The sequence below is a fragment of the Falco biarmicus genome, chromosome 5, assembly GCF_023638135.1.
Source record: "Falco biarmicus isolate bFalBia1 chromosome 5, bFalBia1.pri, whole genome shotgun sequence".
In the NCBI taxonomy this organism is placed as follows: Eukaryota; Metazoa; Chordata; class Aves; order Falconiformes; family Falconidae; genus Falco; species Falco biarmicus.
Genome location: NC_079292.1, coordinates 3,537,630 through 3,550,355, shown reverse-complemented (window position 1 = coordinate 3,550,355; position 12,726 = coordinate 3,537,630). Strand labels below are relative to the sequence as shown.

Genomic DNA, 12,726 nt, shown 5'->3' with positions numbered 1-12,726 from the left:
GGGAACCCATATAACGTCACAAACTGTTCAAAAGTCTCTTCAGTAAGGCATTCTAAAGAAGATTGTATTACAAAATAATTAAATTTATAGATAGGATTAAAGTAGAGATCTCTAATTATGCAGACAGCACAACCAGATTCGGCCAGCTGTTAGACAAAGAATGCCCATGAAGATATATACCATGGAAAAAGGTGAAAAGCAGCAATATATTCCTTGAGCAAAAACACATTGATAAACAAATGAGGTATAGAAGGCAACAAATTTCTCCAGATGAAAAGGACTGTAAAAATAGCACTTACACTGAAGAATGTAGAACTGGAGCAACCTCTTGCATCATAAAGCCCAATATCCTACCAAAAATAACCACATAACATAAACTTTTTTCACACACAGCTTTTGTCTTCCAGGTGAGGAGAAGGAAGGGCAGGAGGAGTTGAGGGGGTGGCACTTTAATGTTCAGTGCAATTCGTGACTGGTTTTATATTCAAGGCAAGCACTTCTAATCTCCTTTGCCCCTGTGGCTTCTTATATATATGTACACATTGTTCATGTTCAAAACTTTCCACCTAAGTCAGTAGTAGGTGAAGATGATTCAAACATTTTAATCACACTATAAAAGGCTGCACAGTCCAAATGTGTTTAACATTTTCTCATATGGAAGAGGCTTAAAAAAATTAGAAAAAGAATAGTAAAGCTGCTGATAACCTTTGGTACACATTCAGGCAAAATTCACCTTAGGTAAAATTCACTTAGTTTCCAACTTTTTAGGGGAAAGACACTATTTTTAGAGTGCCCAGGTTTTGAAAATACTGTCAATGAAACTGGAGAATTTACAGTAAGACCAAACACATTGCAAGAAATATTCAGCATACAAGCTGTTTGCAAAGATGTCTTCAGAAGTAATTTACGCCAACTACATCCCTCAATTTGTACAAATCCTTTGCTGCAGTAGTTAAATATCTTGACCTACAGTCTTAATGAATCTGTATAACAAGCCTATTTTTCTATAGTTTCTCTTCCCTACAGAAATACTGAAGTAGTTACTTGGCATTAAACATTTAAATATTAAGCGTGGGCCTTGAAAATCAAATAAGCAACATTCTAAAGATGTTGTAATGAAGGACTGGATTAATGTGATAACATATCTTAAAATCTTAGCAAGTTGTCTAATCTGCTTTGTACTCAACAAAGACAGGTATTTCTGCAGCCCAATTTACCTCAGAGCACATCGGGTATCTAAAATAGGTCACATGAACTATGCTGTAAAAATGTCTGTTTCCACTGACTTTAAAAGGAGATTATGGTAAATATAGATGACTATACTGCAGAAATTTAAAGGAAAGACCAGTCCCGCTCAGATGGAATTAAGACTATTTGTCAGCCATTACTTTTAACCCATTGAGACTGGAGCTCCAGAACATACATGGATGTTGGGGTTTGGTTTTGGTTTTTGGGTTTTTTGTTGTTGTTGTTGTTGTTGTTTTGTTTGGGTTTTTTTTTTCCTAGCTGAAGCTGATAACTTGAAAGGAAATCCTTAAAACAGTATCTTTACAAAATCATCATTCCAGGTATTAGGATGTACAATGACATGTTAGGTCAAATGCCTTTCATCTTAAATCCCACTTAAGCAACATTCAGTGAGAACAATTTTTAAAGCATTGCACTTTTATTTTAAATATTGATGTGGTTTTTACTAAGCACATATATACTCTAATCTTAAAACAATGTTCAATAAAACACTACTGACAGTGTATACTGAAAAAGCTCTGGAAAGCCTTTCTGATATTTTTCAATCAAATTATCTTGAAGATTAACTGAGATTATTACAGTAGTTCATAAAATGATTTCATATTCTTATGATTCAAGCCTATAAACAGAACTACATTGGAATATATAAAAATAATAGAAAAAGTCACATTTCAGTTACGTGGAAGAAAAGTATCCAAGGTATAACTAAACATAAAGTCCATTTTGGTTCAAAAACATTAGAAACTAGTGAATCCTTTTGGTAACACCAGAGGATGCTGTCAGTAACAGATAACCCCTCACAATGTCATGTACTTAGTTTAATTTAAAGCAAGAGAATAAAATTTATTGAATGGTTTGGGTTGGAGGGGACCTTAAAAATCAGGTAGTTCCAGTCCCCCTGCTGTGGGCAGGGACACCTGCCACTAGACCAGGTTGCTCCAAGCCCCATCCAGCCTGGCCTTGGACACTTCCAGGGATGGGGCAGCCACAGCTTCTCTGGGCAACCTGTTCTAGTGCCTCACCTCCCTCATCATAAAAAATTTCTTCCTAATATCTAATCTGAATCTACACTCTTTGAGTTTAAAACCATTACTCCTTGTCCTATCGCTACAGGCCTCGGTAAAACATCTCTCTCCATCTTTCTTATAAGCCCCCTCAATATATTGAAAGGCCGCAGTAAGGTCTTCCTGTAGCCTTCTCTTCTCCAGGCTGAAAAACCACAGTCTCTGAGCCTTTCTTCACAGGAAAGGTGTTCCAGAACCCTGATCAGTTTAGTAGTCCTCCTCTGGATCTGCCAGAAAAGTGCCAAAAGTCCCCATATTCCCAGAGCATTTTGAGATTTCTGCTTGCAGTTGAAACATTTAATGAAAACTGCAAGAGCTTAGCTTGAACCCACTTCTATCATCTGGCTAAGCTGCTCTGCCAAACTTTGCACTGGGTAGCTCGCTGGAAAAATTATATATTCTGCTAAAGGGCTACTGACATCTGAGAGTATTGGAAGTGATACAGGCAGTTGGAGTTAACAGTATCTCATAGTGTCAGTGTATCATCTCTTAGAACACATTTGTCAACATCGGAGTTCTACAATTGGGGGGAGAGGGAGGGGAAGAATTCTAAGAGCAAAGGTAAAAGCCATCATAAATTAAACTATGATTAACAAGAAAAACAACTTTTACTTTTTTATAGACTTCATACAAAAAAAAAAAAAGAAATTTTGGTTTCTGTAGCAATTTCTCATTTCTGTAAGAATGAAGGACCTTTCTCTCAGATGGTGCAGTTTTGTCAGCTAATGGAACCAGCAGGTTCTACCACTGTACTTGAGTAGTCACTTGAGTACGGTCACTACAGTTCTTCTCTACAATGTATGAAAAATCAGGAATCAGTCCAACCAACATGCAATTTGAAATGTTACCAGTCTCCTAGGCATTCTGCTCTGGGCTCCTATTCAGTTTTGGGTACAGAGAATACAGAGAGCACATCTGCTAACAATGTTCTGGAATTAACCTCCACACAAAACAAAACCAGAGACAGTCCCAGTCCTGGACCTTCAAACCACCAAAATGAACAATGAGGTCATAGCTCAAATTGCTACTTTCAGTCACAGGCAAAGACAGAAAGATGCTTTATTTTGCCAGGTATGTGATCCTAAAAATATTGTAAGATCTTGCCCTGTCAAAACACTCTCATGTTGGAAGAGCAGGAGGTGCAATTGGCGGAGGGCTCTGAAAAATAAGGGTCAGCTGAAACCATGTGTTAACTCAGGCTGCAAGAGAATAAGGCAGAGAACATCAAAATTAAAAATAAGCCATAGCAATCTACAGCCTTGAAGGGAATTGTAACCAGAGGAAAAAATAGTAACTACAGGTTGCTCTAGATACAGTTCATGTTTTCTCCAACAGCCGCATATCGTTTGGCAAAATAAATAACATTTTGTTCTAGAGAAGTAACTTTGTTATTGCTGTATTGGGCCACAGGAACTTAAAAGAAAGTGCTAGGAGACACAAAACCGGGGATGATATTGAGTAACTAGCTGTTACTCTGTAAAGAAACCAAAGGGGCGGTTGCACAAAGACTCTTTTGAAAAATAGTCATCTATACTCCTCACCCCAAAGTTAGATGAAATACTTTCCTGCTATCTGACAGCAATCAAGTATTTGAGGAAAAGTGTACAGAGAAATAGTCCATCCAGAAATCATAAGAAGACACCGGCCGCAAAGTCTTTAGGAGACCAATAGGAATGCAAACCCCTCTATCGTTATATTTGTGACTACGGTAGTGTAGCCCAAGTCCATTTATTGAAAAACATGCACAAAATCTTTGAAACAAACCTCTACAATAAGCAATTTTGCCAACCATCTGTGCAAAAAGCACTGTAACTTCCCTTTAAAAAGAGGAAAAAAAACCACCTAAACAAATCCCCAGCCCAACAGCAGAACAACACACCTGGTCAAATACAAGTCTAAGCATAAAAACATTCTGGTTTGAATTTAGCAACAAACAATACGCACAGCAGCAAGAAGACCTTGGTTAATCAATGACATCTAGATTTGCCTATGCATTTGACAGTTCTGTACCTAGTTCAGTATCCAAGTGCATTTTGAAGTTATTGACAACATTCAAGCATAGCTCTAATAAACATGATTTGGCATGCCGGATGCTGGACTAGCTGTCAGTATGGTCTTTTCAGCCCTATGGTTAGGGTAACCACTGAGCAAGCACTAAATTACATCTAAAACCTGAGAGATTCCATACCTCCAGCTTCTAGCAGAGAAGAATGAGTGGAAAAATACCCACTCATAAAGTCAATCTCAGTGACGGACTTACTACTACTTCTTCAACGGAGTCCCTAATACTTAGTGTAATAAAAAGGAGTGAAATTAATAATAATGAGTGAAAGATTAACGGCACCCTAATAAGGGAGCTTCAAACTAGCCCATGTTTACACACTTAGGTGGAGCAGTAGGGGCCTAGTCCATGCTCCCAATACTGTTTTCACAGGATAAGGCAAGAACAATACAGCACATTGCATAAACAAGTCAAAGAGCTCTCAGTCTCTCTCCTACCAATGCTGCTGAAAGACCTGGAATACTCCTCTGCCACATATGTAATTTAGAATACCAATTTCTTTCTAGCTCCCCCTCCTTGCCTGTTTCCTCTTATATCCATCTATATCAGTGGTTATACTTGCAATGGAAGTAAGAGTTACCAGAATTCAAATACATTTGAGAAACTGTAAATGGTACTTACTTAGCCTTAAAGGGTTGAATTCAACATTAAAAGCAGTAAGAAGACATTTCTTATGTTGATGCCAGCAACTTCTATGTAATACATCATCTGGACAGACTACAACTCAACTGCTGAGACAATCTCAGTGTCAGTTTGGCACTCACATTGACAGGTAGTATGCTGTAGAGGTCATTAAGTTCAAAGCACTGGTTTTAATTCAAAAAATGAACCTTCTTGAAAAGAAGCCACTGGGATGTTACATAAAGAAAAAAAATTTTAATATCTTGATTTTCTTATTTAATATCATAAAAGCATTATTTTTGATTTCTATACACAAACTAGACTGAAAAAAGTGAGTAATGACAGTTGTTCTATATGTCCCGTGTGCAGCTTGGGAAAAATACAAACAGTAATTCTTGCAGAAAACATACTAAAATTGCAGATCAGTTGGACAGGTTTAAAAAAAACAACTTTTTCATTTGTGAAAAACAGAAAGTGATCTGAATAACAGTGAAGGATCAGTAACAGGAGCTGTAGACCTTCATTCAGAGGTGACTTGTTTACATCCAACACAAATCAGCAGTGACCATTTATCATCTAACACCTGTTCAGTAGCTTATGCATGATGATATATATGGTAGCTCCTGTTGGAGAGGTGTCCAGATGACAGTCACAGCTAAATGCCATCCCTGGTGGCAGTCTCAAAATAGTATAAAGGTACAATAAGACCTAGAGACCGTAGTAGCCTGTGCATCCTAGACAGAAAGCAATTCCAGAACAGGATGATGAAAAGGTATTTCTCAAAAGAGTAGTGTCCACCTAATGTGTAACAACAGGATCTCAGTTTAAGGTGAGGTCAATATAATATTTTCCATGGGAATTATCTGCATTTCACATAGTACTATGCAAAAATCTTTGAGACACTTTTTTGGTTTATGCTAAGGGCTTGATTTTTCTGTTCAAGAAATTCCACAGATTTAAATGATACACTGCTGAATCAGTCATTTAATATAATCTACCAGTATTTCATCATTACAATGTTCTTATTTTGTATTCTGCAAGCGAAAGAAATAATGAATCAGGAGAACATTTCCTCTTTCCATTTCTTATTACTGTGAAAGGACTAGCACTTATAATGAAGAACTGTAGAGTTACAGGACATATTTTGCATTTTGGAGTTTTAGTTTCTTTTTTCCTAGTACTATCACCATTTAGTTGGCATAAATGCTGGGCTTCATAGTGCTCTCTTCCATACACAGTATTTAAAACAAGAATGTGAACTTTCCACGTACCATTCAGTTTTGGTGGTTCCTTTCAAAAAAACCATTTGCTTGCCCTTAGAAGTACTACCTTAACAGCACAGCAAAACCTGTAACACCACAGCGTTCTTATATTCTATTCCTCATGCTTACAAAACAGTATAAAATTAAGAAAGCCAAAAGCTCGTAACAGCCACAACTTTGCTAAAGCCGAATCATACATTGTTTAAGAAGTCATCGTTTTCATATAAAAAGCACCTCAGTATTTACAGCAAAGCCACTGAATAAACATACTAAACAATAGTTCTGAACCAAAATCATGTTACTTAGGTTCCTGATGTAGCACGCAGCTGTGAACCCACAGAAAATTGGTTTAATTTGACCAAACTCTAACATGGAAAAATGCAAGTCCCAGTTACAAAGGAGAAAAAAAAAAAACCCAAAACAATTTGATGTACATTTACAACATAAAACCAGTAACTTAAAAGTTCATTGTAGGCAATTCTCTCTGGTCTACTATTGTTCATTAAACAAGTGTGCAGAATTCATGTCTGGGATCCAGAAATGTCACAACTCCTCTAATTCCGAATTGCCACTGAATGTGTTCATCCTCTACCAGGATAGCCTTCTGATACTTTTTACAGTTACTGATGCTTCTATTAGGTAAATGAACTCCTTGGTGGTCACACCAAGCACCATGAACAGCCTATTTCAACTACTTCATTTTTGCCTTCTCCTGTTGAGAATCTACCAAGTCAAACCATTTTTTCTTGGTTGGAGAATATTACATTATGTTTATCACTATAGCAACTAACCTAATTGATTTGATGCAAGCTTCTTTTCCACCATAGGATGGAGCCACTATCCCAACTATAAACTAAACATTTAAGAAAGAAAAAAATATCATTTTATCATTTACCATGTCAAAGAGAACATAATTGGACTTCAGAAAGCAAGGTATACATAAAAATCTAATGGACTGTACATATGCATCCAGAACATGCTTCATAAATATGCTTATCTGTCAGGGGAAACTCAGAGTATGGTGTTTACTGATTGCTCCTGGTAATAGGGATGACTATTGTACAACAAATACATTCCCAGAAACAAAGATTCAAAAAGTAATTAGGGGAAGGGGAAGCAGCATTCATATAACTGATTCAGGAATAAGCTTTGTCAGACTAACAGATTAAAAATTAAAATAAGGTAGATCAAAAGTTTTATTTATAGTGCTACAAAAAAAAAAAAGGGAAAATGGAACAGTTCTGTTGTGGGTTGTTTTTTTGTTTTGTTTTGGGGGTTTTTTGGTGCTGCAGGGCTTGATGTAAATGTAGTAAAAAGGTACAGTGAGAGATAATCAGATATAAGGTTTCTGCAATTTCTTTAATAATATATTCATCTTTGTGGTTTTTCACAGAATTCTGCTTGGTATCTGAGATTTAAGTTGGTATACTTCCATATAGCTGAATATGAGGTGTGTGAAAAAATACAAACCACCTTACGTTGTCAAGTTCTGGGGTTTTTTACTTCCTAAGAAATATGTCAAGGCTACTATTCTTAAAACATAAGTCACATCTGTCCGTCCATGTCCCCCCCAGCTATGCTTTGCTTCAAAAAATAAGGCAGCAAATTACAAAAGACTGAATAAGCCCTAGATGATTTTTAAAACAATTCATAACATTTGCAGTACTACTTCACCTAGAAATGGCTTCATATTTTTTTTCCTTGATTTTTAAACATCTTCACCCTTTCCACAGAGCAAAAGCATCTTTTTTGCAGTTTTTCAAATACTACCACTAGAGAAAATGTTCATGGTGCTTCGTTAACATTTGGAATTGCAGTTGTCAAATCAGTGAAACATTACATAAACGGTGGAGTGTTTTGACACTGCATATTTTAAGCTGCATGGTGCTTTTCAGCGCTATATGGAACGAAGAGCGTACTACATGTTTGAGGAACATCATCTGCATTGGCTGAGAGAACTAATTAGAAACTGGTCATTTAAGCACACCAGATAGGCTAACATTTGCATTATTCAGCATTAATAAACAATGCAAAAAATAAATAATGAACAATATATAACAATTCAAATTAACAGCTTCATTCCTTAGAACAGAACACTGTCAAACCTCTCACTGTTGAACATAAATAATTTTTAACGTGTCAGAGTTACAATTAACTCTTTCTGAGGCTGTGCTGACAGAAAGTATCTGCACAGAAGATTTATCTTCTCACAAAAAGCCTGGGACCCTCCGAGCATTACTAGCACAAATATAATAAAATAATTCCTATTACTAACATCCAGTTGAGTTCCCTTTACACTTGAACTATTCATCCTGTAATACATATTTATTGAGTCACTTATCTTCCAGTATGACAAAAATTCTTTTAAATCTCAGTAAGTTGTTTAGCATTCCCCTATGTTAGCACATTGAAAATGGCATTGTGTACAAAACGAAACTATTTAGAAGTGTGACCTGTTTGATATGATTTTTTATGACAAGTGTAATGCAAAATGTGCTAAATGACAAAAAAAAAATAGTTACAAAATATGTTATTCTCTTTGGAATATGCCTCTTTCATCTTGTCAGTACAAAAAGTCCCTGTAACATGCAAAAAAAAAAAAAAAAAAAAAAGTCAATTAAAGGTTCTTTTAGGCAATTACAATCTTGTTTCAGGAGAAAAAAAAATAGCACAGAAAAATGGAGAATATAATATAATTGGCGGGAATGTAATAGAGGGTTAAGAAATGCAGCAGGCATGCTCCTGAAAACCAGAATCTATTCCCTATTCATCATAACCTACACCTATTACAGCTCAACAAGACAAGCCTAGTGCAAAGTCTTTTATGCTACAGCTAATGAAAAGAATACGCATTACAATGAAATTACAGACCACATTCAGCTCAAGTTGGGAAAATACAGTGTAGATTCATTTTGGCAAAGCTATGCAGGTCCCTAATAAATTACATATTTTTTTATTATTGCATAGAAACTGCTTTTTCTGTTCTCTTTGAAAGATTTCCACTCCGGTACTATGGACTAACTTGCATTCCACAGAAGTATGGGCATTAACTGTATTTATATTAGATAACTGCTTGAAAATTACTCTTGTTAAGAGTAATACAAACTAGCAGGAAAAAATTAAAGACCTTTTAAAGTATTAGTAGACCAGGCACTTGATTCTTACAGATACCTTAACTGTAACTCAGTCTGATTAATGAAAAATCTCCCAAGTCTGAAATATACATAACTCCACCGATAACCTGTGATGCAGCTCTAAAACTGATGGCATGGGCTTACTAAACTGCTGAGGATATGCTAAGGAAGTGCCAGGGTTTGAGCCAATGCAATTTCACTGTCAGAGAATCACATATGATCTTGGTGATGTTAAGACATCTGTCACTTGACTAAGTATGTGCTTCCTAAACGGATGAACATAAGCAAAACAGCTCCTGCTCACGAAGGTGGACAGGAGATAAGAGAGTGTGTACGTGGAGGGCGCAGTTGGGGAGAAAGCTGGTAGCATCTGATAATAAACAGTGACCAGTGGATCACGGTTACTACCAGTAAAAAGTTTGTTCCTAAAACCCAAGAGATGTGTCTGCTTGGACTGGAAATGCCACATCTACAAGCTAAGGACATCTCATGCTCCCGAGAAGCAGCAGTATTACAAGACGGGGGAGTGAGGGGAGATGTGTTGAGGTGGCAAGTCTGAGGCACAGTACCTACGCCTGCCAGCTTCAGAGCTTGGCCTTTGCCAGAAGCGTTACCTCAGACAGCAACGGCGTGGATTTATGCCCAGCAAAAGCACCAGGACAAATATGTACTTACTGCAGTAAGCGATTAGGAGACTAGCCAGGATCATGATAGCCCAGAAAGTTGAAGACATGCTTGGCAAGGCGTTGGCATCCTTCCTACTGCTTCTCCTGGGAGATGGAGCCATTGAAGCCGCTTCCCTGGTGGGGGGAAAGTCAGAGAGTTTCACCAGCCAGCTCTCCCCTTGACCGATGGCCTTTCTCCACCTATAATCCTCAAGGAAGGCATCTTCCAACGACCCCGTGGTCCATCAGCAGCAACATAGTCCTGTTGCAGGAATCATGGTCAAGCCAGAAAGCCAAGGCGACCCTAAGGTGCGCAGGACGCAGCGCCCGTCACCGACTCTCCTCCCGTCACGGTGGCGAGAGTCACCAGTGCGCTGGGTTTTGCTGGGACTCGCGTGGTGCTGAGCTTTGGAGATGTCCCACGAACGAGCCTTATTTTTAATTTTTCCTCCTCTTTTTCTCCTTTCCTTTGTTAATTTGCAGAAGTTGTCTCGCCTGCTGTCCTTTCCCCTGCCGCCTCCCCTCCCCGGGGGGCAGCCCTCCACAGGCCGCCCGCGGGCCCAGGCGGTGCTACCGCGGGGAGGCCTCCCCCGCCCGCCCGCCCGCCGCTCTAGGGCGACCCCCGCTCAGGCCGCCGCCGCCTGCCCGCCCAGGGCAGCATGGCCGCGGGGCAGCGGGCACGGAGGGGCGCGGGCACCCCGGCGGCCGCCGCCGCCCGCCCACGGCGGAGGGCTCGGCCAGGCAGCTCGGCCGGGCGAGGGCGGTCGGCGCCCGAGCCCAGCGCCCGCGGAGGAGCGGGAGGCGGCGGTGCCCGCCAACGGCCGAGGACGGCGGCGGATACAGACAGCCCGGCCCGCCGGGAGGAGAGGCGCCGCGTCCCCCCCGCCAGTCCAGCCTGATCTCCTCTCCCGGCCGCTCCGGCGGGCTCGACGGGGCGGAGGCGCGAAGGGCCGGATCCGCGGCGGGCGGGACACTTTACACGGAGGCTCGGCGGCGGCTGGTCTCCTCTCCCTGCGCCGCCAGCTCCGCGCTTAGGCTCTGCCGCTAGAGCAGCGCCGGCCCTTCAAGTAAAGAGAAGGCGGCGGCGGAGGGGGAGGGGGACGGCGGTCACGCCCACAGGTGAAGAGCGCACGGAGCGGTCCTTCCCCCGGCGCCGCGCCACCTGCGCGTCCCCGCCGGAGGAGCGCTCCCGCCCCCGGGGCAAACATCGCCCCCGCACCCGCATCGCCCGCCGCCGCCTCGCCCCGCTCCTGCGCTCGCCCGCCCCGGTGCGACACCGCGACCGGCGGGTCTAACCCTGGGCGGTGGGGAGGGCGGAGCTGCGGGGGGACCCTGCCCGCAGCGGCTGCTCCCAGCCGTGCCGCGGCCGGGCGTCGGAGCGGGACCTGCGGCCGGCAGGGGCCGAGGGCGCGGGGCCAGAGGGACGAGCCCCGGCGGCTCAGCGGGGGCAGAGGCAGCCCCAGCCCCCAGCGTCTGCCCACGGCCTCCGGCGGAGGGGCGGCGCGGGGGGGCCGCCGGGTGGGGAGGGGGAAGGGGAAGGGGAAGGGGGAGGGGGAGGCAGCGCCCGCCCGGAGCCCCCTCGGGGAGGCTTTGCTCTTGGCTGAGACGGAGTCTCGGCAGAAGCAGTGGCCCAGGGACCTCCTACCCTCCCCTCACCTGCACGCTGCGGCTCGAAGTCTCCGCGGTGTATCCTGCCTAGACACGGCCATAGGTGTTAATGGAAACATTCCTCCTCCTGTATGCGTCTGCGGTCCTTACAGGGGCAGCTGGCACGCAGTTTCTGTCGCTGTAGTGACAGGGACACATCGGTGTGAAACCCAGCTCAGAGGGCTCCAGTTCACATCTGTGCCAGTAACCTTTATGGCAATAATAAAAAACTAAAATGTTTTCAGAGGGACCAGGTAGTTGAGCTTTTCCATTCGGAGTCTCCATAGCAATGTCCTCAAATTAATATTTTAATTTCTGCAGAAGGTAGTCACATTCTGAGTCCGAGCAGGATTGGCAGACTAGAAGAGGAGCTTGGTCACAAAATGTCCCAGTCATCTTTTCCTGTGTTTTGCTTGCATAATAAAAATACCATGAAAAAGTAGATCCATATTCCTTCCGTAGCCCCGGGTTTGTCTGGTTGTTTGCCACTGAAGTATCTGGACTTAAAAATGTATATGAATGTTGCATTATTTACAAGAGAGGACTGTAGGGACATTTTTAGTACAGCTGCACTTGACTGGATACTGGGAACTCAGTTCAGTTTTGCACCACGAGGACATCATCAATGTAACCTCTTTGATTTCAGATCTGATTTTCTACCAGAGTACTTCACAGCCTGAACTGGTAGGGCAGCAGGCTGGAGCGTTCAAATAAGCTGCACAGAGATGAAGCTGTACCTGTCATTTGGGTACATGCACAACATCTCCTTCCAGCTGTGACTTTCCCTTAGTTTTCTGTTACAATTTAAAACCAGAATAGAGCACAAGTCAAGCATTAAGGTAACGTGCTAGCTTTATTCTTCTCCCCCACATCATTTAAAAGATCATTATTATTGTGTATTTAGAAACTGTATCTTTCTATCAGCTTCTATCCCCGACTTGGACACTGCATTTTCTTTGTAAGTCAATATAAATTCCATAACTTCTTCGGTATTCTGAAGTATTAGTTCAATTTGATGTTGTA

At 41.8% G+C, this 12,726-nt stretch overlaps 1 protein-coding gene across 5 annotated transcripts in view; it reads right to left on the bottom strand.

The window, feature by feature from the left end:
- Positions 1-11,369, bottom strand: part of TAFA5 (TAFA chemokine like family member 5) — a 451,127-nt gene extending 439,758 nt beyond the window's left edge. For 2 of the 5 annotated variants that reach the window (XR_008822310.1, XR_008822311.1), the window contains exon 1: positions 10,067-11,369. Coding sequence is in view for 1 of the 5 variants with exons in the window: in XM_056341790.1 (XP_056197765.1) it covers positions 10,067-10,178 (112 nt within the window). In the remaining 4 variants the exon portion in view is untranslated. The remainder of the gene's footprint in view (positions 1-10,066) is intronic. The other 3 variants (XR_008822312.1, XR_008822313.1, XM_056341790.1) reach the window with 3 other exon arrangements.
- Between the last annotated feature and the right edge of the window lie 1,357 nt (positions 11,370-12,726).